The sequence below is a fragment of the Drosophila guanche genome, unplaced genomic scaffold (assembly GCF_900245975.1).
Source record: "Drosophila guanche unplaced genomic scaffold, DGUA_6, whole genome shotgun sequence".
NCBI lineage: Eukaryota > Metazoa > Arthropoda > Insecta > Diptera > Drosophilidae > Drosophila > Drosophila guanche.
In genome coordinates, this window is record NW_022995743.1 from 6,947,716 (window position 1) to 6,972,516 (window position 24,801).

The 24,801-nt window shown below is 46.1% G+C and overlaps 4 protein-coding genes and 6 non-coding genes across 20 annotated transcripts; 4 read left to right on the top strand and 6 right to left on the bottom strand.

Annotated features, from left to right (window-relative positions):
• The first annotated feature begins 191 nt into the window (after positions 1-191).
• On the top strand, positions 192-22,509 carry LOC117592042 (phospholipid-transporting ATPase IA). 11 transcript variants are annotated; one of them, XM_034285525.1, is made up of 11 exons: positions 202-427; positions 14,263-14,386; positions 14,443-14,626; positions 14,696-14,856; positions 14,931-15,128; positions 15,184-16,552; positions 16,610-17,416; positions 17,490-17,743; positions 17,800-17,898; positions 21,339-21,421; positions 21,768-22,509. In XM_034285525.1, exons 1-11 carry the CDS (start codon positions 355-357, stop codon positions 21,863-21,865), a joined length of 3,450 nt encoding a protein of 1,149 aa, XP_034141416.1. In that variant the 5' UTR covers positions 202-354; the 3' UTR covers positions 21,866-22,509. The 11 variants fall into 11 exon arrangements, with proteins under 11 accessions (XP_034141414.1, XP_034141416.1, XP_034141413.1 ...); XM_034285522.1 differs by lacking the exons at positions 202-427; positions 21,339-21,421 and adding exons at positions 2,195-2,855; positions 20,621-20,652; XM_034285521.1 differs by lacking the exon at positions 202-427 and adding an exon at positions 2,195-2,855.
• On the bottom strand, positions 773-846 carry Trnai-aau. The gene has a single exon. It is a non-coding gene; the product is annotated as a tRNA-Ile (tRNA).
• LOC117592048 (trypsin alpha-3) lies at positions 3,394-4,237 on the bottom strand. The gene has a single exon (XM_034285534.1). The coding sequence runs from the start codon at positions 4,201-4,203 to the stop codon at positions 3,424-3,426; it is 780 nt and encodes a 259-aa protein (XP_034141425.1). The 5' UTR covers positions 4,204-4,237; the 3' UTR covers positions 3,394-3,423.
• Positions 4,688-5,344, bottom strand: LOC117592049. Its single transcript, XM_034285535.1, has 2 exons — positions 5,126-5,344; positions 4,688-5,057 (listed from the first exon to the last, which is right to left on the bottom strand). The coding sequence occupies exons 1-2, from the start codon at positions 5,321-5,323 to the stop codon at positions 5,004-5,006; spliced, it is 252 nt and encodes an 83-aa protein (XP_034141426.1). The 5' UTR covers positions 5,324-5,344; the 3' UTR covers positions 4,688-5,003.
• On the bottom strand, positions 5,461-5,580 carry Trnal-caa. The gene is made up of 2 exons: positions 5,543-5,580; positions 5,461-5,505 (listed from the first exon to the last, which is right to left on the bottom strand). It is a non-coding gene; the product is annotated as a tRNA-Leu (tRNA).
• On the bottom strand, positions 6,030-6,149 carry Trnal-caa. The gene is made up of 2 exons: positions 6,112-6,149; positions 6,030-6,074 (listed from the first exon to the last, which is right to left on the bottom strand). It is a non-coding gene; the product is annotated as a tRNA-Leu (tRNA).
• Positions 6,746-6,819, bottom strand: Trnai-aau. Its single transcript has one exon. It is a non-coding gene; the product is annotated as a tRNA-Ile (tRNA).
• On the top strand, positions 7,034-7,153 carry Trnal-caa. The gene is made up of 2 exons: positions 7,034-7,071; positions 7,109-7,153. It is a non-coding gene; the product is annotated as a tRNA-Leu (tRNA).
• On the top strand, positions 7,335-7,408 carry Trnai-aau. Its single transcript has one exon. It is a non-coding gene; the product is annotated as a tRNA-Ile (tRNA).
• A 309-nt stretch (positions 22,510-22,818) lies between the features above and the next one.
• LOC117592046 (N-acetylglucosamine-6-sulfatase-like) lies at positions 22,819-24,800 on the top strand. The gene is made up of 4 exons (XM_034285530.1): positions 22,819-22,922; positions 22,974-23,670; positions 23,748-24,403; positions 24,457-24,800. Exons 1-4 carry the CDS (start codon positions 22,920-22,922, stop codon positions 24,598-24,600), a joined length of 1,500 nt encoding a protein of 499 aa, XP_034141421.1. The 5' UTR covers positions 22,819-22,919; the 3' UTR covers positions 24,601-24,800.
• Position 24,801: the final 1 nt, after the last annotated feature.

Consider the following 24,801-nt stretch of genomic DNA (forward strand, 5'->3'; position numbering starts at 1 on the left):
CAAAAATCCTATGAATTTATAGCAAATGCTCGAGTTATAGCACATGTCCGTTAGTCGCTTTCAAGTTTAAAAGGGGAATTTGCGAAGAGCTAACCGGTGTAAGCGGACTTATCTGCCCCTGTCGTGTTGTTAGTTCTTCTTATCAAAATACATTATTCATTGTGCGCTTTAATAGAATCCCCCCCTAGTGTACATATGTATGTGCATGGTACATATGTTCATATGTGTTTGTTATAACAAAAATTGCATATTCAAATGTTTCCGTGCCTGCAGTGCGTCGAATTGATTGTGTGAAAATAGAAGCCAAACAACGGCAGCGCCGCAGCACCAGTTGCTCTGATTCCGAGAGTTGCTATGCCCTCCGTGTCCCGCTTACGCCTATCCTACCGACGGACAGAGTTCACCGGGCCAGGTCTCCTAAATGCTTGTGAGTAATTTCATTTCATTTCATAAAGTTATGCATTGGATTATCTATATAGTACATGCATCGTAACATAACCTTACGGTATTGGAATCGATCAGTCCCTGCTATATATGATTCATTATTACAAATCGTTCTTAGAACACCCCCTAAAAATAGTTTGAATTGTAAAAAGAATTGATAAAGAAATTAGAAGTTAAATCTCAACAGTTGTCTCTAAATGCGGCGATAAGATTACTCCAACCATTCTCATTCCCCCAAACACCTGGATACGGCTTGTCTGCCCCCCATTCGCCCCTACTGCTTTGCTTTGATAAAAAAAAGATGAAAAATAAATAAAAAATGTATCTTTGGCCCATGAGGGGATCGAACCCGCGACCTTCGCGTTATTAGCACGACGCTCTAACCAGCTGAGCTAATGGGCCGCGGTGACTCGGTCCGCCAAAAGGCCATTTGACGTGAGCTCACAGCGTACAGTGTATCTTTAGAGCGCCCAAACGCGACGTCTCACTTGCTTATTTCATTCGCACTCCCGGTCGAAATGAAAAGAACAATTTATTTAATTTTAGGAGTATCCTACTCTGTAGTACCACTCTCCAATTTATCTCCTAGTGCATCCTGCATTCACACATGAATGTATGTAGTTTAATATGGTGTGGTAAAAGTGTGCTTGTATGGTCCACTTTCGCTTCGGCCAACAGCCGATGGGGTTCGTGGGGCAACCGAGTCAACTTTATGCCTTCGCCTGTGGAGGATCCGCAGTTGTTTTTTGACTTCAGTGCGGCTTGGTCCTGTTTCCGCTTTGTCGCCGCAGACAAGCGCCAACGCTCTGCCGTTTCCGTGTGAATTTTGTTGAAAACGGCGAGACCCGTGGGCCATCCACTCCATTTTATGAGTTGGCCCCGAACTGAAGCGTGCGAAGAGTGTAATTGGAGAGGTCTAAACGTTTAATTTATGGCTGCAGTTGACCATTTCGTAGGGCTTGTGCCGCTAACAAGAAGTTCAATAATTTGAAGGTTCTCTCCCCCTGGAGTATTTTAATTATTTAGACTGCCACTCGCCACGGGGAAGCGACAGATTTATTAGAGCTTTCCTCGCTAGTGCTTAAGCGCCAAACTAATCGGATATCCCATATCTATCCAGAAAAGGGACCATACCAACAAGGTAAGGTAAAAGAGGCACTCAAAAATTGATAATTTGTGTGTCCCCCGCTCCAATTTTGTCGTTCCTAATGCATGTGCGTGACAAGGAAACGCTTTTAAATGCCACAAATGCAATGCATTTTTGATGTTTTCTAACAGTTGAGAGAGAGAGAGAGAGTACGAGTCTATCGACTACTTGCCCAGCCATTTCGGCGTTTTGTTTGGGCTTCGCTGCTCCCCTTTAAAATTACACATTGCCCTGCCGGATGGAGAGGCGCGGGCAGCAGGTGACTTGCCAGTTGTTTTGGTTCTCAACACCTGTCTGAGCCAAGGTTGGACGGGGGAGCCGAGTCGTCGCAAAGCAATTGCCTACGGGTTTTGATTTGTGTTTGTTTGGAATATATATATATGAAGGCGGAACATCCCACCCGGACTGGGACCCACCGCGGCACAGCACTCGCTCGAGCGCATCGCCGCCTTACATAAGCGATGTAAAAGTCGCGGAGTCCCGAGAGAGACTATGGAGCAAAAGTGCCTTCTTTGATGGATCCAATAGGAAAACAAACCGAGTGCCTATCAGCAAGCGGACTGAGCCTTAAACCTTAGTGCCTTAGGAATTATACAAACAAGCGAAAAAAGCGACCAAATGTCGGGAAGGAGCTATCAGCGCCAGAGCCTGGAACTGCGCAGTCCGGATGCGGACAACGGCTCGCTGGAGGATGTCGTGGACAGCCGTTTTCGGAACATGCTCGGCTCCAGTGCCAGCCAGCGGCGTCGCCAGCAGCGGGTGGCGCAGCATCGGCAGGAGTCGTGGTTCCGACACTCTATGCCGCCGGCCGTCAATCGAGACTTTGAGTCCCTGGAGCATCTGACACCGAAGACCAGTAGCGGACTGGACGAGCAGTTGGCCGCCTCCGTCTCGACCAGCGTCCACAGCGCTGGCAGCTCCACGCTCTGCGGCAGTCGAGGCGGCAATACGGACCACTTCAGCATCCATTTGAACAGTGCGAACAGCAATCTGGGATTCATAGACTCGGACACGCCCAACACTCCGATCACGCCACCGAGATCAACCTCGACCTCCCTCTGCGGTGGCCTGCAGCCGCCTGCATCCGTCTCCACCTCGGTGGCTGGCACGCTCTCATCGCGCCAAGGCGCCGCCGGGCAACCTCAGAGCGGCCATCGTAGTCGCAAGGACTCCAAGGGTTCCATTCTCTCCAGACAGAGCCTGGCGCAGCGTGGCCTGCGAATGACAGCCTCGTTTCTACGCAGAAAACGGAAGGAGTACGAAGGTGAGTAGAGTGTGGTAGTTCGTCTTTTATTCTGCACCCTGGTCAATGCCCCAGCCCTATCCCTGCTGTGGCAATAAGCATAAGCATCCCATTTGGTCGCGACAGTCGCCGGATCAATACTGTCGACGCCCTGAAGTCTGGCCTTTGGTGGGAGTCCGGAAAGAGTCTCTGCCAGAAAGCTAAAGTAGCAGTGGGCAGGGAATGCTTGTTGGTCTCTAAAAATTTAAGTATTTAAACATGTTTCACGTCCACGTTGTTCTACTTATTTTTGAGGCCGCAGTCCCCGCTCCACGAAGCACAATCCAAAGTCAGTTTTTGTCCCCTTTGCACCGCTTCTGGGCAGACTGACCTAGATTCCTTTTACACTACAGCACACACCACCACCTCACATACCCACCCCGCAGGATCCACACGTCCTGTGTCGCATGTTTGGCCATGTGTGTGCAGAATGTTCACTGAGGAATGGGCAGAAGCAGAGGCAGAGGCAGAGGCAGAAGTCGTTAGGTGAACAGTTAAATGAGCGAAAAAGTCATTCGAGTTGCATTTGAGAAGAGGTTTTATTGCTGCACTAGACCGTCTTTTGGGCTGCCAGCAGCCATTGTCTGAGCGCTGCCACATCCGCATAGACTCCGGGATAATTGGCGAGGGCGCACTGGCGGCCCCAGGAGACGACGCCCACAAGCTGTCCCCCAGATACCAGCGGTCCGCCCGAGTCCCCCTGGCAGGCATCCTTGTTGGCGGCCGCCGCACAAATCATTGTCTCCCGAATTGTGCCCCCATAGCCGTAGGTGGAGCTGGCGCACTCGCCACGTCCAACGATGCGCGTGTCGACGTACAGCAGCTGGGAGGAAGAGGATCCAGAGTACGAGGTGCTTCCCCAGCCGGAAATGCTAGCCGCTGCTCCGTGGCCGGGCGCGGAGGTGGCCAGCTGGATGGTCTTGATGGTGGAGCTGAGAGTGAGCTTGGTCTTCAGGCGAACCACTGCAATGTCGTTCATCTTCGTGTTGGTCCTGTATTCCTCGTGCACCCGGAAGGCGGCCACCTGGACGAGGGAGCCGCCCAGGCTCCTGTAGCTACTGCCCGCTCGCACCTTGAGGACGGAGGCCGTGATCGGGGACAGCAGGCAGTGGGCGGCGGTCACAATGATGGTGTTGCTGATGATGGATCCGCCGCAGTAGTGGGAGCCCGACCGCTGCAGCGACACCTGCCACGGATGGTCTGCAATCGTGGTCTTCGTTCCGCCCACGATCCTGCCACTCTGCGGGGACAGTGGCTCCAGGCCCATGGGTAGCACAGCTCCATAGGAGGAGGCCAGTAGGGCTAGCAGGGTGGCGATTTGAACGAACATTTCTGTGGGACTCTCTTTAGCTTTTGGTGGCTAAGTGACGGCCGAGGCGGGCCTTATATAGTAGGAGTAGCTGCCCAGCGACCATGGTTATAGCCAAAACAAGTGGCTTTACGAGCAGGTGGCCATATATCAAGCCCAATAAGACTGCAAATAACTGATTGCGGTGCTCTAACCGTCCTCTAACTAGCAGGTGATTGCTGTCATCAGTCTCCTGTGGGTGCTTTAAATTTTTGAATGACTATTGATTTCACGACCCCGGGAGAACAGCGTGTGCATGTTTGACGTAGGTCAGTGGCCCTACTGTGTCCACCAGTGCAGTGTCCTTATCAGCTCAGCTGGCTGTGCTTCTGCGCCTTTAAATGGCCATAATGCTCTCACGTATACGTAGCCCACGGATTGATTGGGCCTTACCAATTGTAAATAGTTCACTGCAGATAACTTCTTCCGCCCCAAGAGCCAACTCGTTGTAAATTGTCTTTATTTTGCCCCCCCCCATATATTCGAAGTGTGTGTGTGTGTGGATGCACTTGCAGATAGCACAAACAACCAGCGTGTTTGGTAATACCCAAACATTTGCCCCTGCCCCATCTAGACGTATTACATCCGTGTCCTTGTCCATAATAAAGTGTAAAGTATGGGCCACAGAGAGATGTTTGTTTTCCAATTAGGTTAAAAGTGTCACGTCGCCCATTTCGCCAACATCCGTTTCCGTTTCTGTTTCCACATCTGCATCCGCTTCTTTCTGTTTGCTTTTCCGAGAATGGACTCGTAGAAGGGGGCTGGGCCGGCGCAGGGAATAGTTACAAATTGTCCAAGCTGAGGCGCCGCATTGGTATCTCTACCCCATCCAGTTGCTGCACAATATACATAATCCACAATCAATATTACGTGGATCTGCAATTGGAACTTATGAAACGCTTACCAAGACCTCGTCCGGGAGCAAGCACGTCTTTTCCAAACGTAATGTTAGGTTTGGAGAGTAGGTGTAGTACTCCACAACACGCTTGAAGGTGACATTCTTTTTTGGCTTCTTGCTTAACATCCCATCCCCGGCAGATCCACAGTCCCGTAGGATTAGTATGGACTTAAGCACAACGTTCGGCGTTACTAAGTCCGTCATTCTTTCTTGCAAAATATATTAAAAATAACTAAAAAAGACAGTTGAGAATGTCCAAGACAAATAATTAAAAGGAATGCTTTGTCATAGCTATCTGTATTCCCATATTTATCAATAATCAAAAATAGTCAAAAAGAATTTGTCAGAAGTGGGATTCGAACCCACGCCCTCAGAGAGGACCAGAACGCTCAACACTTTCGTTCAGAAAGCAAGATTTCATACCTTGAGTCTGGCGCCTTAGACCGCTCGGCCATCCTGACACTTGGATGGGCCAGCGATAAAAAACCTCCGGTCAATAATACCAAATATAAACAAGGATTTTAATTTATTTTAGTTTTTTTCTATTTTCCTTGAAAATCAGAACCGTATACTTAGAATATCTCCGCTCCATCCCCAACCACTTGCTGGACAGTGTCCATATTCCAAAATCAATATTAAGTGGATCTGAAAGTAGATCGAAGCGCTTGCCAAGACCTCGTCCGTGAGCAAAGTCGTCGTTTCTAGACCTTTCTTACGGGTTGAAGAGTAGGTGTGGTGCTCGACGATTCTTTTTTGATTCTTGCTTAACAACCCAGTTATTCCAGTTACGGGAAAAATATGTATAGTAAACAGTCGAGAATTTCCACGCGAAATAATCAAACTGAATTCATTCTTATTGCTGTCTGTATGCACATATTTTTACTTCAATCAAAAATAATCAAAAAGAATTTGTCAGAAGTGGGATTCGAACCCACGCCCTCAGAGAGGACCAGAACGCTCAACACTTTCGTTCAGAAAGCAAGATTTCATACCTTGAGTCTGGCGCCTTAGACCGCTCGGCCATCCTGACACTTGAATGCGCCAGCGCTAAAAAAGCTCCGGTAAATAATACCAATTTAATTTATTTTAGTTGTTTTCTATTTTCCTTTCAAATCAGAAAGACCGTAAATTGTCAATATCAATAAAGTCTCTTTTCACGTAGAATAGGAGGAGTCCATTGCCAAACCATAAATTTTATACAGAGCACTTGGAACTAATTTACCAGATAAGATTCCGCAATAAACCGTTTAAGTTGATTGAAAACTGCCATTTAGATATCCCATACGCTTAAACAATATGGCAGGGTCTGCTTTCCCCGAGGTTGGGTAATTCAATCATCCTTGATGGCAAATTGAATTGACATTTCACTTTGCTGTCTTGCAAGGAATTGACACGTGAGATCATCCATCGCCGTCTCAAGTGACATCATCGCGGAGTCGGGTTGGCCATTACATGGTATCCCTATGTGCACGGCATGAGATAACATAATTGCACAAAACCTCTAAAGGGCTTAGCTTATCAGTCTCCTCTATTAATCGCGTCCAGGCAAACAACTGTTTAGTCCCCATAGTGCTGGGAATTTGAAAAATTAAAAAATAAATGTAAGGAAAGAAAAAAAAAGTCTTCTGGCCCATGAGGGGATCGAACCCGCGACCTTCGCGTTATTAGCACGACGCTCTAACCAGCTGAGCTAATGGGCCACATGCCAGATGTTTGCCAAATGCCGGTTTAGAGCCCGTAACGATTTCAACATTACAGTGAACTGCTTGCTTAAAATGTATATAACACATAATTTGTTTCTGTGGCCCGAAGCTTTTACAGAGCTAGAACTGTTAGTTCAATGTTAGCTGATACTGTTATACAACATTTAAGGTTGTCCAGACAAATGGGGTGTGTGACACGCCAGCATCATGTGTCAGGATGGCCGAGCGGTCTAAGGCGCCAGACTCAAGGTTTGAAATCTTGCTTTCTGAACGAAAGTGTTGAGCGTTCTGGTCCTCTCTGAGGGCGTGGGTTCGAATCCCACTTCTGACAAACTTTTTTTTTCATGTTTGGTTAGTTAGGGCTCATTTTTAATATTTCGATTCGATAATAAATTCAAAATCTCATGCTTTCTGTAATTTTTACAATATTAAAGCAGTGAAATTTCTTCAAATCTATAAACTCTCTCTGGTGCTAAGGTTGTGACTTGAATTAATCCCACCGTATTCAACAAGGCCCATTAGCTCAGCTGGTTAGAGCGTCGTGCTAATAACGCGAAGGCCGCGGGTTCGATCCCCCCATGGGCCAGGTTTATTTTTTCTTTTAGTATTCATTTTGCAGAGTATTTTAATGTGTGCTGATGGAAAATGCTGATAATTGTTGGGCCTGTGCTTGATGTTTCCCGTCATTATCATCATTTGTCAGTCGACCATCCCTTTTCAATGCTTGACAGCAGAACAGTGGCTGTCTGTCTGCTTTAGATGTGTGATAACAACAGCTCCTTTGCTTAGGCTAATTGTTAATTTTACCCACATATGTTAGCGGTACACATTGGACATACTCTTCCGTATGTAAATCATCGGTACTACTAGCAATGGAAAAGATTCGCATAGAGTAAAATTGATTTCTAGCGTGCGCTGGCTACTCTGTGCGGTCTGGCAACTCTTCCACGCCAGTACGAAAATCAACCAGTAAAATCATAGCTTTGCGAGTCGAAGCTTTTATACCGTCGAGACTCCGACAACCAGTCTGTCGCTGCGACCAGGTAATCTATTTATTTTCGAAACTTCTTCTATACCGACACTTGATGTTCCTAATCATTACCTGAGAGACTAGTTTGGATGGAATATACACTTCATAGTCTAAATTGTTCGTTGCATTACAAACGTCTGATAAACTATATACTACCCTCTTCGAGGGTACACAAATCGCCTCTCTCCCACACGCAAACACTTGATGCCCAGTGCGACATTTGCTCAGTTGCTTTCCGAGCTCCAAGAAATACGTTTGTGCGCCAGGTGGGGTTCGTGTATGGGACCGGTTAACGAGGTCGACGTGTTTAACAAACGCGAGATAATATTGTAAACCAAGTAAATACTGTGGATGCTAATGCCCCATTTAACGCTGTTTTCGGGCGGGATCACAGTGCGTATCGTCGGGAATCGTATCAGATGCCTGAGAATGACTGGCTGGATATTAGATATTAGTGACTGTATGAAAAACGCTCGTGCTTGGGCAAACAACACCTAAATAAAGGTCAACTGTAATTATATTAGATTGAACGATGGTGCCTGGACATGGAAACAAGAAATGGCAAAGCAGAAGTAGAGTGCTTTTTCAATTTATGGTTTGATTTTCAAAAGAAGAGCAACAGCTGTGCCAAGGCATACAATTTGCTGAATCAATTTCCAGATTTGATTCAATTGTCAAACATCTCTCCTCTCTCTCTCTCTCTATCTCTGTGTACGTAGTACGTACCCCACCCATACAAATGCAAATGCGGGCTCTCATACATAGCGCGTGTGTGCCGTTTCGCATAGAAAGTGGTTTTTGATTTGCTTTCAAGCCGTTATTCATTGCCGAAATTCTCTCTCGCTCTGTCTTTGCTCTGTTCTCTGCGATTGCTGTTCGATCTTTCTCTCTCTCTCTCTTGCCAAACAGAGCCTCTCCAGGTGGGCTGTTGCATTCTGATGTCAACATTGGCGATATGCACCTTTTTCCTCGCTTGGGTTGACTTGGCGTGAAATTAGCTTTCAGACTTTTGTCCAGAGAAGTCAACTCGAAGGCAAACTCTAGCATCACCTTTTCGTGAGTCAGTCAAATGGTTCGTCATCGTCATCGTAATATAGTATTTTGAGAAAAAAAAGTTAATCCCCAGCTGATTTTTGTTGATCGGTTGCCAAAACTGTGCCGCAGTGACACTGCACCACACCGCACCGCATGTATAACGTTTTTTTCTTTTATTAATTTGCATCACTTTTGCTTTCATTTGCCAAACGCTGAATTAATGAACATGAAGAGGAAAATTCTTTGCAAATTAAAAAGGGTGATTCGGCTAATCAGTCTTATGTGCAAACATGCTGGCATTGACATTGCCTATTCCCCCCAGTTACATAAGAACAGTACCTTTATTTACTACATCTGCAGTGTGGTAACAGAAATAAAGCTCTCTTTGCCGGACACCTTGCCAAGGTTGTACCCATCTTCAAGGGTGACGTGGTTCTCCAATGGCTAAGATACCTTTCCCTCAAGACGGTTTCCCCTGTACATGAGGAAGGGAAATCCTAATGGGGGGCCTCCTAAAAAGCGATTTATTTCGGCGCTTAGTGGTGACATCGAAATGTGTATTCCCCCGCTAATGTTGGTCGATTGCCAATAATTTCTATCGATTTGATTTCACAATTGTCTGTGGACGCCTTTGTTGAGCTGTCGCAGTCGTCCCATGGCCCAAGTTCGCTCTGACTTCATCGAATTGGTGACATAGTCAAGTATTTCCTCTGTGTATCTTTAGGTGCTACGGATGTCTGTGTTTACCTTTGTTATTGTACGCAGCCCCCGTTACCCCACCGGATGATAAACACGATTCATTCGAGTATTCGTATGAACTGTCCTCATTGTTGTCATGTTCTGCTTGTAGGGGTGTCGTGAGTGAGGGGTAATTATCACCTGTTTGCATTCGGCTGAGTCGTTCCTTCTCCCCCATGCTACGACAGTTCATGTGCACTCGTTTGAGTGACCTTTTCCAGTTGAGAATCAATTAGAAATCCCAGCTTTTAGTTTACCACATGTGGCAGTACATTCCTGCGGAATCCATTTGGTTTTACGAGTATATGAAATCCACAAATAAGTAAATACGCTTGGAATGAATCCAAAATACTTATTCCCATGTTGATGCTGATATTTTTAGACCGCTTCGCGGCTGGGGGAATAAATTTAAATAGCGTCGCGAATGTGCACATGTATGTAGTACATATGCACATACATATATAGATACATTTGTTGGCCTACACTCTACAGATCCCCACACCTATCTGTTCGAACTGATGGCCAGACCATTTACGTCAGACTCCATACAAAGCAGACCAATTTTCGTGGGGTTCTTCACGTGGGTAAGGCGGAGCATCGTATATCTGCAATTATGTGAAAACTTTGCTAATAAATATTAATGGCCAATTTCCCTTTAACCAGTGAGACCTAGTATATAATTACCCGATTTGCCAGCCAGCCTAGGCAGCCCAGCTCCAGGTGGACATCTCAAGGACATGTCAGGCGTGGGCGAGTAGCGTACCCTTCAGTTGATTGCCACCCACCCACAGAGTTGGTTGCCTGAAGAATGCAGGACAGGACCAGAACACTTGTAAGAAAGTGGAGCAATCGATAAGCTACTCACTCACATTGGCATTAGCCAACAACTCAAGTGTAATCGCCCTTTGCCAAAGGAATCCGATTTGAAGTTATTGACAATGTCCATTGCCATTTGAAAGCCTTTTGAGTGCCATGTTTCGGCTCAAACGAATATGCTTCGGTCAATGTATGTACATATGAGTATGTTTGTATAATGGCTACACAGTTATTGCCGGAAAACACGTAGAGTGTAACAACACAGTGCACGCAAATAGAATTTCTTCGTTCTTTCGTTCCTGCCAATCGTTTGAAACGGAACAGACACCCCGAGAAAGTTTCGTTGACTTCCGCTTTCACAGACGAGGTCGATGTTCCCTACAGAATGGTTAATTATTTCAATGTCTGTGTGTCTTTCTAGCGTGTTTATCCCCCCAGGAGTTTGACCAGTTGGCGGCTTTAATTAGGGTAATTCGGGGTACACAGTGCGTTGCAGGATTTCGTCATTTTAAGGTCGATATATCTGGTAATCAAAGCTTACCACAGTAATACCACCCTTGGCGGACAAGTGACCCTTCACTGCACATACAAACATACATGAAAATATTGTCCTGTGCTGTCGCGGGGCACTTCCAGTCGAAGTTGTTTACCATTTCTAGATGGCTAACGATAATACAATAGAGTTGTGTGCCTGTACAGCCGCGCGCGGGTCAGCAAATCAATACCGTAAAAATAGCAATCACCGCAGCAAGCCTTTGAAAATCAAATAAAAATAAAAGCACATATGTATATCAAATATCTGAACAAATCAAAATGACATAAACCTAAAATCAAAAGTGAAAGTGCAGTGAAACCTTCGAGAAAGCAAACTAATGAAATATATTAATTCGCATTAGATCCAAACAGTTGAGAACGAACTGAAAGTGCGCGCGCGGCAGTGAGAGTGTACTTAATGGGCGTTCCACAGCCATGTTAACATGGCAGATCCCGGCAAGAATGAGAGCGACCGCATCGCAGGGACTAGGAGCAGCAGCTCATCGCTGGAGAGAGGAATCGCCCGTAATGGCAACGGGCAGAACCCGAGGCAGCGGCCGCAACAGCAGCAGCTGGAGACAGATAGAAACAGGATACATCCGGCTGCGGCCCCCGCCCAAGCCACCGTCGATGAGTGGAGCCTGCTGGGGCGAGCACAGGCTTGGATCACAAACAGCATGCGCTGGTTGAGGCGGGAGGCGATGCGGAGGACAGCAACCACGGGACCAACGGGCATGGGAATTGCCAACGAGGGCGACGGCAATAGACCGCCACCCGGTGGTGAAGACGGTGGCAGGCCGCCGCCCGGTCGCATTCCTCCTTCTGAGCATGAACCGTCCACCGATGGAAACCTACAAACGGCATCCTCCTCGCGCGTAGGTGAGGGCGAGAGCGTAGTCGACCGGTCGGAGACCGATGCCAGCATCCCTCATAGGAGCCTGCCCGGCTCAATCCGAGCTATGAGTAGGTTCTCCTTCCGCTATCTAATGGACAAAACCGGCATCAAAAGGAACACACCTAAACGTAAACATGCTATTTCTTTATTTTATATACTTCTACATCATGATTCTGGGGATTCCGGGGATTCCGGGATTCGTTTGTCCCAAGGTTTTATTTTATTTATTTCGATTTTTTCTGGGGTATTCGCAAGTAACTCTTCCGGATGGTAAGTCAAAAGTTCTTTATAGCACCGCATTTTTTCTATTTGTTTTCCTTGACGAAGTGCGTTCAACTTTCTTAAAACAAGGAAAGGAAAGCAATGTTTATGCATACACAGAAAATGGAAAGTGGAATCAGAATGGTTAAATGCTATTATTGGAACCATAAAAATGAGAAATATCAATTATGAACATCAAAACGCATACACCGATTATTCCACGCTAGAAGTAGAGTATCCCATAGGCGAAGCACTTGAATGTCACATCTATCTTCTCTTCTCTTCTCTTTGCGTCTCTTCTCTTCGCGTCACTTCTCTTATTTTCGCGTCTCTTCTCTCTTATTTTATTTCTGTTGTGTTGTTGGTTGAAGATTTCATTAAACAGCTGTTGGGTGGCGGCTCTCTGGCACAATAACCTGAAGCCGAAGCGAGCTCTTCTTCTTTAGCTCCTTTTATCGTTGTCCTTTTTGCTGCACAGCCTGCCACAACGGCACACTTTTCGTCGTGAAATTTTAGTCGCAGGAGAGAAGCACATCGCAAAAGTTCTCAGAAAAACCCAGCTCTTGGATTTTATTTTCGCGTTTTGTGTGTGTATGTGTGTGAGAGTGATAGAAAACAGTTAAAGTGTGTTTTGTGTTTTTTTGATTCTTCGACACCACCGCTCCAACAATCAAAACTTCCATACACTTCGGACTTAGAGAACCTTTTTAGCTGCAATAAAGCCAACTCAATCATCGGCCATCACGTGCTCTAACTCATTCAAGGTGTGACAAATCGATACGGTTAGAAAAGGTATCCAGAAAATGTTACGCACGTTGTTGCCAGGCGATGGGCCAACCACAGTAATATGCTCAATTCTAACGGCAGCCAGGAAAATACCTTAGCCCTCTGAATAACTTCAAAGTAAAAAGCAATCGCCTGCAGCAGCAGCAAAATTCCGTTGATTATAAATAAAAATACGCATTCGAGAGCCAAGCAACTGAGTGCAGCGCAGGCGTCCTTTCAGAAGAGCTCTCCCATCTTCTCGTATACGTTTACGCCCACTTGTGGCGTGGCATCCCTCTTTGCATCCCGAGGTGTAGACGAAACCTGCCATCCTGTTGTTTTCCAAACGTCAAAACGAATCTCCCGGCGAGTGCATTGCCTTCGTGCCCGTCGGTGAGTGCGATTCAGGATCTGACGAGCTGCACGAGCTCGGGGAAGAGGAGGAGGAAGAGACGCTGGAGTCGGACGGCGCCAACGCTGGTGCATCGTCTGCGAATCGGCCCCGGCGAGGAGAGGGTCGTTTCCGTCCACCTGCACAGCATCAGCCACAGAACCAGCGCCGTTGGCACAGAATGGCCCTACGGAATGTCTACAAGGCGCTGCGCATTCGCTGGAGCCGTAAGTGTCGTGTCGTATAGTTCTGGGCATCTTTGGAATTTTACTCATTTCTGTACCGATTATCGAAATTACTTCGCCATGTTTCTGAGCTGCCCTCCGCCGAACCCCACTGGCCAACTGACCGAGATGCTGCGACAGGCTAGCATCATTCCGAATGTGTTGTCATGTGAGCCGCAGGCCATCATCAAGGTGGAGTTCCCTTGCGACATCGTGGTGGAGCCAGGCATCACCATTTTGGTCGATGAGGCCGTCAAAGAGCCCATCATTCGATGGAAATCGGAGCCGCGCCGGCTCTACACCTTCCTGATGATCGACCTGGACATGGCCATGGGCCAGTACCTGCTCTGGCTGGTGGGCAACATACCGGGCTGCGATGTGGTGCGTGGGGAGACCATTGTGGCCTACATGTCCAAGCGAGCTTCGGAGGGCAAGCAGCACCATCGCAGCCTCTTTCTGGCCTACCAGCAGTACCTCGAGTTGGACTTCTACGAGCCGTATCTAACGGCCTCCGACACGGCGGGGCGGGACAACTTCGATGTAAATCGGTTCGCGAAGAAGTACGCCTTGGGCAGTCCCACGGCAGCAAATTTCTTTGTGGCCGAGTGGGAATGGGGTTGGGCTGAAGATAATTAGATGAATAAATCTTTTTGAATAGTTTTGTAAAGCACTTTTGGGCTGGGGATAGGGTGGAGTTATCTTTGGCTCATACAACATAATAATTTCTTGAACATTTATTGCCTGCTTTCAGATGATGAGGACATCACATCATCCGCCGGCTTCGATGCAGAGGATGGAGAGAGGCGTGTCATAATCCTGAATGGCACACAGCCCGTAAAGTACTGCAACAATCGCATTACGACGGCCAAGTATAAGTAAGTATTCAGCCATAAATAAACGTGACTGCATCTGTAAATATATCTTCCTGCAGCATCATCAGCTTTCTGCCCTCGTTCCTATTCGAACAGTTTCGACGATACTCGAATTGCTTTTTCCTGCTAATCGCATTGCTGCAGCAAATACCAGATGTATCGCCCACGGGTCGCTACACCACTTTGGTGCCGCTGATGTTTATCCTGTCAGTCAGCGCCATCAAGGAGATCATCGAAGATGTGGTAAGTATTTGTTGGCCGAGGACTTACTCTGCATACGGGCTCATTCGGTGTATTTTTCCGCATTCACAGAAACGCCATCGCGCCGATAATGAGATAAATCATCGACCCATTGAGCGGCTGGAGAACGGAACCTGGTCGACAGTCCGCTGGTCGGAGCTGACCGTGGGGGACATTATAAAAGTGACGATAAACACATTTTTCCCCGCGGACCTGATTATCTTATCGTCCAGGTAAGCGCCAGCACACTCCAATGTGGCCATATGTTGATCCCACTGTCACGCTTTCCCGCTTTCCCGCTTTCCAGTGAGCCGCAGGCCATGTGCTTCATTGAGACGGCCAATCTGGATGGGGAGACCAACCTGAAGATACGCCAGGGAGTGACTGCCACAGCGGGATTGCTGGAGACCAAGGACCTTACAATGCTGCAGGGCAGGATTGAGTGCGAGCTGCCCAATCGGCATCTGTACGAGTTCAACGGGGTGCTAAGGGAATACGGAAAGCAGTGAGTATTTTATATCTTTGGTTCAGTCTTGATCTCTATCTGTTTGTGTTTACAGATCCGTGCCTCTGGGCAATGATCAAGTGCTGCAGCGTGGCGCCATGTTACGGAACACGGCCTGGGTGTTTGCAGTCGTCGTCTACTCGGGCCAGGAGACGAAACTCATGAAGAACTCTACCTCAGCGCCGCTGAAGCGGTCCACCGTCGACAAGCTAACCAACACCCAGATCCTGATGTTGTTCATGATCCTGATCTCGCTCTGCATCACCAGTGGCCTGTGCAATCTGTTCTGGACCCGAGAGCACTCGGAAACGGACTGGTATCTGGGCCTGAGCGACTTCAAGAGCATGAGCCTAGGCTACAATCTGCTCACGTTCTTCATTCTGTACAACAACCTGATTCCCATATCGCTGCAAGTCACTCTCGAGCTGGTTCGCTTCCTACAGGCCATATTCATCAACTACGACATCGAGATGTACTACGAGCCCTCGGACACGCCGGCCATGGCCCGCACTTCGAACCTCAACGAGGAGCTGGGCATGGTCAAGTACATATTTTCGGACAAGACGGGCACGCTCACGCAGAACGTGATGGCCTTTAAGAAGTGCTCCATAGCGGGACATGTCTACATCCCGCAGCGAACACCCGAGGAGTCGCTGCTGGTGCAAAACATACTCAGACGGCACGAGACGGCTGAGGTCATAGAGGAGTTCCTGGTGCTTCTGTCCGTCTGCCACACCGTGATACCCGAGCGGGGGGATGAAGGCATTATTTACCACGCCGCCAGTCCGGACGAGCGAGCCCTGGTCGAGGGCGCCCACTTCTTTGGCTACGTCTTCGACACCCGCACGCCCGAATATGTGGAGATCAATGCACTGGGGCAGCGGCGTCGATATCAGGTGCTCAATGTGCTGGAGTTCACATCGGCACGGAAACGCATGTCGCTCATAGTGCGGACGCCGGAGGGCAAGATCAAGCTCTTCTGCAAAGGCGCCGATTCGGTGATATACGAACGTCTGTCCGCCCATGATCTACAGTACCGAGACCGTACGCTTCAGCATCTCGAGGAGTTCGCCTCGGAGGGTCTGCGTACGCTGTGTCTGGCCGTGGCCGACATCCAGCCCGATGTGTACGAGGAGTGGCGAAACACCTACCACAAGGCAGCGACGGCGCTCCAGTACCGCGAACGCAAGCTGGAGGATGCGGCGGACCTCATTGAGATCAATCTACGCCTACTGGGCGCCACCGCCATTGAAGATCGTCTGCAGGACGGCGTGCCGGAGACGATTGCGGCGCTGCTGGATGCCGGCATCTTTATTTGGGTGCTGACCGGTGACAAGCAAGAAACGGCCATAAACATAGGATACTCCTGCAAGCTGATCTCACACGCCATGGATATAATCATCCTCAACGAGGAGAGTCTTGACGTAAGTCCAATTGCCAGCTGATCAACAAATTGATTCAATTGTTCTCCCTCTCCTTAGGCAACCCGTGACGTTATTCTGCGCCACTTTGGAGAATTCAAGAGCTCGACGGCAAACGACACGAACGTGGCCCTGGTCATTGATGGAACCACATTAAAGTACGCCCTGAGCTGTGATCTACGGGGTGATTTCCAGGAGCTGTGTCTGCTCTGCCGCGTTGTCATCTGCTGCCGAGTGTCGCCGATGCAAAAGGCGGAGGTGGTCGAAATGGTCACCCAGAGCACCAAGGCGGTGACGCTGGCCATCGGAGATGGAGCCAACGACGTGGCCATGATACAGAAGGCAAATGTTGGCATTGGAATATCCGGCGTCGAGGGTTTGCAGGCGGCCTGCGCCTCGGATTATTCGATCGCCCAATTTCGGTTCCTACAGCGACTGCTGCTCGTGCACGGGGCGTGGAACTATGCGCGCATCAGCAAGCTGATTCTGTACAGCTTCTACAAGAACGTCTGCCTGTATGTCATCGAGCTGTGGTTCGCCCTCTACTCCGGCTGGTCGGGTCAGATCCTGTTCGAGCGCTGGACGATTGGCCTCTACAACGTGCTGTTCACGGCCATGCCCCCATTCGCCATGGGTCTGTTCGAGAAGTTCTGCACGGCCGAGACGATGCTTAAGTACCCGATGCTGTACAAGCCCTCGCAGAATGCCAAGTTCTTCAATGTGAAGGTCTTCTGGATCTGGATCTTTAATGCCCTTCTGCACTCGGTGTTCCTCTTCTGGCTGCCCATGGCAGCGTACACATCTGATACAATATGGAAGGATGGCAAGACCAATGACTACCTGATGATGGGAAATATGGTGTACACGGTAGGCATTCTCACATTCTGTTCAATTATCAATTCGCAACTAGTTTACATTTCGTGTTCCAATTGGATTTCAGTATGTGATTGTGACGGTATGCTTGAAGGCGGGCCTCATCACGAATTCCTGGACCTGGTTGACGCACGTGGCCATTTGGGGCTCCATAGTGATCTGGTTCGTCTTTGTTGTGATCTACAGTCACTGCTTTCCGTTCGTCAACCTTGGCAGCAACTTCCCCGGCATGGACATCATGCTGCTGTCCACGCCAGTGTTCTATCTCGGGCTCGTCCTGGTGCCAATCACCACCCTGCTGATCGATGTCATCTGCAAACTGTGAGTCCATGAACTTATACTGGAACCATTATTCTCTCTAACCAATTTCGTTGCAGGATACACAATACCGTGTTCAAGACACTCACTGAGGCGGTGCGCGAGACCGAGATCAGGCGCAACGATCTCGCCGAAGTGATGAACGAGCCTCGATCATCGTAAGTATCGATGCCACGCCACGCACCGCACCACTCGTAGAGTCACGCTTTCCTTCTACAATACATATCGTACATGCATATGTACTCGTATTTAGTCTTTTGTTTGTCTCAAAACAGAGAGTCAACAACCACATCCTACCATATATATTTTCAATTTGAATTGTTGCGCATTTGTTGAAACGTGAATCTGTAGACCTCTCTACCTCTATCTCTACCAACTCTAACCAAGCAAAGGCTGATTGAACACATACATATGTGCCTAATCCATATATCTTACTTTATCTATTTCTACACCCAATATCGATATGCTTCTTGTAGTGAATAGTTTTGCACCACAATTTACAGTACCGTATCTTTAGCTCCCATTATTAGTTAGCGTTTGTTTTTGGGTCATTATGCATTTGGCATTAACTTAATCTTACGCCATGCCTCATGCCTCTCGCCTCACTCCAGTTATTGCACTCCCACTCCAACTTCCACCCATCCAAATTGTGTTTGTTGAACTTTCGATGTATGTTAGTGCTTAATTTCGTGTACCCAAAGACTCTTGTTGAACATTGGCCGCTAAAAATTGCTCGAACCCTATTTAAAATTGTATACAAACTATCCAAACGAAACGGAACACAACATGTAATCGACATAAGGAACCTATCTACAAGGAAACATGTACTTAGTATTATAGATTTAATGTGTACATACTGTTTTAGAGCCGAACATCTTGTTAGATGTTCCAGTGAAGCACACAATCACACTCTTCAATGATCATTCATTTACAATGAAATGTAACAGACACCTATATATACTATAGAGACATAATTATACAACTTAATGCACAATTAGCTAATGGAAAGAAAGTGTACATATATATATATACTTAGTTTTGTACGTATTTTGTAGATCTTACGAGTATTGAGCAATTTTGAATGCAATTTAAATTGGAATTTTGAACTGTTTTAGTTAATATCTTGAGGCAGCATTGCATTGCTTAGCAGCAGGGCATCATTGATTGTAATCAGCGCATTTAAAGAAACAAACACAATTTCACTGGCTCCAGTCCAGAATGCAAAACTTTTAATCAGAACCAGAATCAGAATTTAGTTTACTCTTGCTGTTATTCTTACTCTTACTCTTACTTTTACTCTTACTCTTACTCTTACTCTTACTCTTACCACATGGATTGTTATTCAGTGTTTTAATCACTTTTGAGCAAGTATCTTTTGAATTGAATTCCCTAAAATGTAATCTATTTATCCTTCTCTATCCCCCATCCATCCACAATCAACTTGCAAACTCTTTTGTACATCATTTTCGCTGATGGCTCCTTGATCTTATACTTGCAATCAATCAAACAATCAATATCCATGCACCCATTTGCCGTCATTAGAGATTCTGGTTTTGCTTACGCCCTGGGCAAGCTAATGCGTTCCAGCTCAGTCCTCATATCCCGCCGGTCCTCATTAAGTGTCGGCAAAGAATACCTCCAGCCAGCCGTCCAGCCCGACTCAAGCCTGCGCATAGAGCACCTGGACCTCGAAGACGACAGTGTCGGCCAGCAACGCAGCAGACAGCGACAGGTCGCGGGAGGACGGAGAGCCAGCGCCAAGACGCGACTTGCTGCCGGCGGCTCTGCTCTGAGCGCCAGCTCCACCACCTCCAGCATCACTACAACGCTGCATATGTGAACAGCTGGAACATGCGGATCGAAGGCAAGGAAATGCAAAGCATTATGGCAGTCGAATTGTCTTAATAGTGTAACATTGTTATTAAATAAGTATACATACATTCCTAAGTGGGATATTTCCCTGTAGGCGCATTGAGTACCTTCTAGCAACTGTCGAATTCATATCATAACGAGCATAAATCAATGGATGTGTAAATGGAAACGTGTGAATGCGAAATATTTATACAAATGCGTATATTATTATTGTATGTGCTAACTATTTGCCAACTGTGATAGTGTCTGCAGAGATACTGTGTGTAGATCGAATGTCAAAAGCATTCCCAACAAAAATGTGTGTACATATGAATAATTTATAATTAATATTGTACTTTAGATGTATCTTTTCTATTGCTGGATGTACTATAATTTACAGTTTTAAGAGATGTGTCTGTCAGGTTGTAAACGTAAACATTCAGCGACTATTCGTACTTAAGNGTTTTCCCCTTCCCCCCCCCCCCCCTGTAAGAGGTTCTTTTTTCAATTTTATCCAACAATCTATTATTAACTACGTATACCTCCTACCTATCTACATATATACATATTTACGGAATGTGACGATATTCCCCGATGATATTTATGTATGTATCAGTTTTAAATATATATATGTATTGTACGTAAATTAATGTATACCGCACCGTCCTTCACAGCCCGCATGCACTTTTACTAGGCCGATGATATACACTTACTCTATGGCTGTTGAATGATTTAATCTTTTATCTGATCTGATTTGATCTGATCTAATCCGACCTGTTTTGCACTTATGTATATTGTATTTATATGATTTTATTTTGTATTAATCAACACACAACAATAATGCGACTTTAACCAATCAAACCAAATCAAGTCCAATTACACCCAACATTTGAAACGTGAAACACAATAACACACAACAATAACCAATAATCAATAATTTAATAAATCAAAAAGTCAACAGCAAAATTCTCAAAAATGTTTACTTGAAATTTCTATGAACATTTTCTGCGTAAATGTCTGTGTGCGCAGTACTATGTATGCCTTGGGATCGATTATTCGGTGTAAGTAAATCATAGATAAACCTGACAACCCATTCCCACACCACACCACACCACACCACTCCACACCAAATCCACACAGTTACTACATCACCATCACACTTCCATACCATAGCATACCGCCAAAAAGGATTTCGATAGGATTGGGGGACTTAGGATGAAATCAGTGGTACCAATTGAATTGGGCTTAGAACAGGCAACTCAATTAAATATATACGAGTATATAAAATGTACAATTCGAACACTTTATTTACAGATTTTATTATTTACTTTTTATTATTCGTAGTGGCAAAGATTCGCTGTAATTTTTGTAAGACTCGCATCGTTTCCTTTTATTTGCCATCTCTCAAATACCAGTAGGCTCTTCTCCCTTTATTATGTACTCTGCATGGCCCTACAATTTTGTACACCTGTACACACCTCGTTGTTTATTCTGATTTGATTATATGTACGTACTTAATGCCCCACCCCCGCCAAGAACCTCGATCTGCCACCTATGTTTTCTATATATAATTTAGAGATTGGACATGAATTTTTCGAATAATTTTAATGTTGTGTAAAGTAAAGTGCTAACAATTCAAAATGGAAAATTCTAGAATAACATAAACTGCAATTACTTAAATCCTCAAATACAAAATTAAATCCGATACTAAACCATATCCGCCACGCTCAAAAAATTAACCCAACAGATTCACGGAAACTGCGAGGCTGCTACGTAATGTATTTACCCGTCGGGCCAACACGAGAGTCGAAACGGAACTAGAACTATCCCGTGAGTACCACCGAACCCGCCTTAACCACTCAGTTCCAGGAATATACCTGTACTCGTCGAACAACGCAGTGGTAGGACTTGACCTATAGGTTTAAAATAATGTTTGAACAGCACTTCTAGAAATCTAGAAAAATATGGTTAATATTTCGTATTTCTGGGCTCCTTCAGAGGGAGAATAGTTACACCGTGTACCTCGGAACACAGATAAACACAAAGCTCATCCACACATAACCGATGCTATACATAAAGACCTGCATACATACATATGTACATACATACATACACTTAACTATATTGATTGCCAATCATATTCGACGAATATTAACTTTATTATCTATGTCCTCAGATGGTTACGCATTCTCACAAGAGGAGGGTGGAGTTGTGCCCCAGTCTATAATAATACGATCATATGATACCAATTTGCCAAAACCCGAAGGCAACTAGTCCCGGAGCTACGACGTTTAAATCGACAAGCTGCCCAGCTCTCACAAGGACCATCACACAACATTTAATGATAACTTACCAATGTACATACATACATACACACATACACTAATCCCATGGAATAGAATCAACATTTAACTTTCAAAACACTCAGTTTGTATGGCATAAACATAAACATATTACGATCAAAGCACCTGAGCAGAAGCGAAAGCAAACGCTAATCTGGTAGGCCAAACATCACACTAATAACATTTATTCTTCATGTGTCTTACATTATTACCTAATACTTACAGTAAATTAAACGAAACGTCTTATGTATACATACATACATATGTACATACACATACATATGCGAATATCTTTGCTGTTATTTATTTTGTAAGATCGGAAAAGACAGTGAAGCCCTCTTCAAGTTCTTGCGATCGTGTCGTTCGTATCTGTCCCTATACTTTGTGCCGCTTTGTGATACGGACACAGACTTGCATTCTTTTTCTAACACTTAATCTAAGTAACTAAATACTGTAAACATTTGTACCTATAAGCATACATTTCAACAATTGATGTCGGAAAAGATCCTGTATTTTTTGGTCACTAAATCATTTACATATGTATATTCGTTAAAAATAAACCATAATTCTCGATAATGAGTTTGCCTATTTGCAGCAGGGCTGGATGAAGTGTGAGATCGGTTATAGGGTATACAAATGTCGAATTGGCGAAGCATTTCATGTCCAGTTACGTTTTACAGTTCCCTTTGTATTGGCCTGTTTTGTTTACACCATATTTTACAAAGAATCTAATAAATAGGAGTCGTTAATACAAGCCAATCTCGTAGACAACTGACTTAACTATCAGATAAAATACCATATTAACTTCCGGGTGTCCCAGTTAGCTTGCAATATTAAACAGAACATCAAAAGCGAAGAATATGATTATCGGTCATGGAGACGGTTCGATTGTCGACCAGTGGGCATTTACCAGCACTGAAAGCTCGAGTTGTTGATTTCTTGCAAACAAAGTGTAAGCCGGGAAAACGGTAAAAATTTGGATCAAGATGGTAATGTATAGTTTCTTTTGTTTGAATCTTTCTCATGGAAAACACACAAAGGCCAGCTATATTCTCTCGCTCGCCATAAGTATTTTCTGCGTAGCCTGGGTCTTGGGAGAACAGTTGCCCAATATACTGCTAATCATAACAGATGATCAAGATGTGGAGCTACACGGAATGTACCCGATGTATGAAACCAGCAAGCTCTTGGGACGAGCCGGAGCACAGTTGCATAATGCCTTCACGCCCACGCCCATTTGCTGTCCAGCCAGAGCAAGTCTTCTTACTGGACAATATGCGCACAATCACAGAACCTTCAATAACTCTGTCAGTGGCGGGTGCAACGGTCCGGATTGGTTGGATCGATCTGAGCGCCGGGCTTTGCCGGTTATTCTTCAGAACCACAGCTATCGCACGTTTTTCGCTGGAAAATATCTAAACGAGTTTAGGGGGGCGAAGGTGCCGCCCGGTTGGAACCAGTTTCATGGACTGCATGGAAACTCCCGCTACTATAATTACACGCTGCGCGAGAATTCCCAGAATGTCAGCTATACATCCACTTATCTAACTGACCTGCTGCGCGATCGTGCGGTTGACTTCCTACGCAATGCCACCCAAGGCGACGACCACAGACCGTTTTTCGCAATGGTTGCGCCGCCAGCACCGCATGCCCCATACACACCGGCACCACGTCATCGCGGAGTGTTTGCCAACACGAAAGCTCTGCGCACCCCCAGCTTCAATAATCCAACAGAGGGTAAGCTATTGCACATATATCTACATACTTATTGTTGATTGAGTCCTTTTGTATGACTGTCTAATCGAGTGACCCAGATAAGCATTGGTTGGTTGGATCGTCCGCACGTCTGGCGGATGAAACTGTAGCCACCATAGACCGATACTTTCAATTGCGCTGGGAATCGCTTCTGGCTGTCGACGAGCTGGTTGCCGCCTTGGTGGCGGTGCTAAGTGAGACGAAATTCCTCGACGATACCTACATCATATACACCTCTGACAACGGGTATCATATGGGGCAGTTCGCACAGCCGTTTGACAAGCGGCAGCCGTATGAAACCGACATTCACATACCCCTGCTAATACGGGGTCCAGGCATAGCAGCCGGAAGCCACCTTCATGCACCCGTTAGCTTGATAGATCTCGCACCGACAGTTTTGGATTTTGCGGGCATAAGTGTTCCCCCCTACATGGACGGTCGATCAATTCACGGAGATCTGTTACAGGCGGGTCGTGCAGACCTGGATGTTTCGCTACATCCGCCATACCGCCACTCGTTGCTAATAGAGTATTGGGGCGAGGGCAACGCTGACACCTACAATCCGTCCTGTCCTTGGCGACGCAGTGATCGATTAGCGGAATGCACACCTGAAGCTGCCTGTCATTGCCAAGATGCTTGGAACAACACATTCGCGTGCCTGCGTGACTTTAAGGACAATGTCGATCGCATTTACTGTCAGTTTAGTGATAACGAGGAGAGGCATCATTTGGACAAGAAAACCATTAAATTACTATTCCTTTGTACCAGCACTTTTCAGAGGCATACGACCTGACACAGGATCCTTATCAAATGGTGAACATTGTCTACGACCTGCTGCCGATTGAACGAGCGATCTATAGGCTGCGGCTTCAGAACCTAACCAAATGCTCTGGCCACTCGTGCTTAGTATAGGTAACGGAATCTGATTGGGAAAATCCCAGAGCAACTTATTATTGTTTGCAACCTATGAACATATTGCAGTGCGATTCTTTAATCTTGTTGGCGGCTCAATGTCAAGAGTCTTGCTTACAAATTACTCATTACTTGCAGTCGCAAGTAGCTCCTAAGCCAAATGCAACAACTAAATACACTTATAATACATATGTTTACATA

Coding starts and splice junctions, on each gene's coding strand:
- LOC117592049 (XM_034285535.1), bottom strand. CDS start 5,323: ATGACGGACTTAGTAACGCCGAACGTTGTGCTTAAGTCCATACTAATC. Junction 5,058..5,125: donor TGCTCCCGGACGAGGTCTTG/GTAAGCGTTTCA, acceptor TATATTGTGCAG/CAACTGGATGGGGTAGAGAT.
- LOC117592046 (XM_034285530.1), top strand. Junction 23,671..23,747: donor CTTCAATAATCCAACAGAGG/GTAAGCTATTGC, acceptor CGAGTGACCCAG/ATAAGCATTGGTTGGTTGGA. Junction 24,404..24,456: donor GTCAGTTTAGTGATAACGAG/GAGAGGCATCAT, acceptor CCTTTGTACCAG/CACTTTTCAGAGGCATACGA.
- LOC117592042 (XM_034285514.1), top strand. CDS start 2,210: ATGTCGGGAAGGAGCTATCAGCGCCAGAGCCTGGAACTGCGCAGTCCG. Junction 14,387..14,442: donor ATTACGACGGCCAAGTATAA/GTAAGTATTCAG, acceptor ATCTTCCTGCAG/CATCATCAGCTTTCTGCCCT. Junction 17,417..17,489: donor TGGGAAATATGGTGTACACG/GTAGGCATTCTC, acceptor ATTGGATTTCAG/TATGTGATTGTGACGGTATG.
- LOC117592048 (XM_034285534.1), bottom strand. CDS start 4,203: ATGTTCGTTCAAATCGCCACCCTGCTAGCCCTACTGGCCTCCTCCTAT.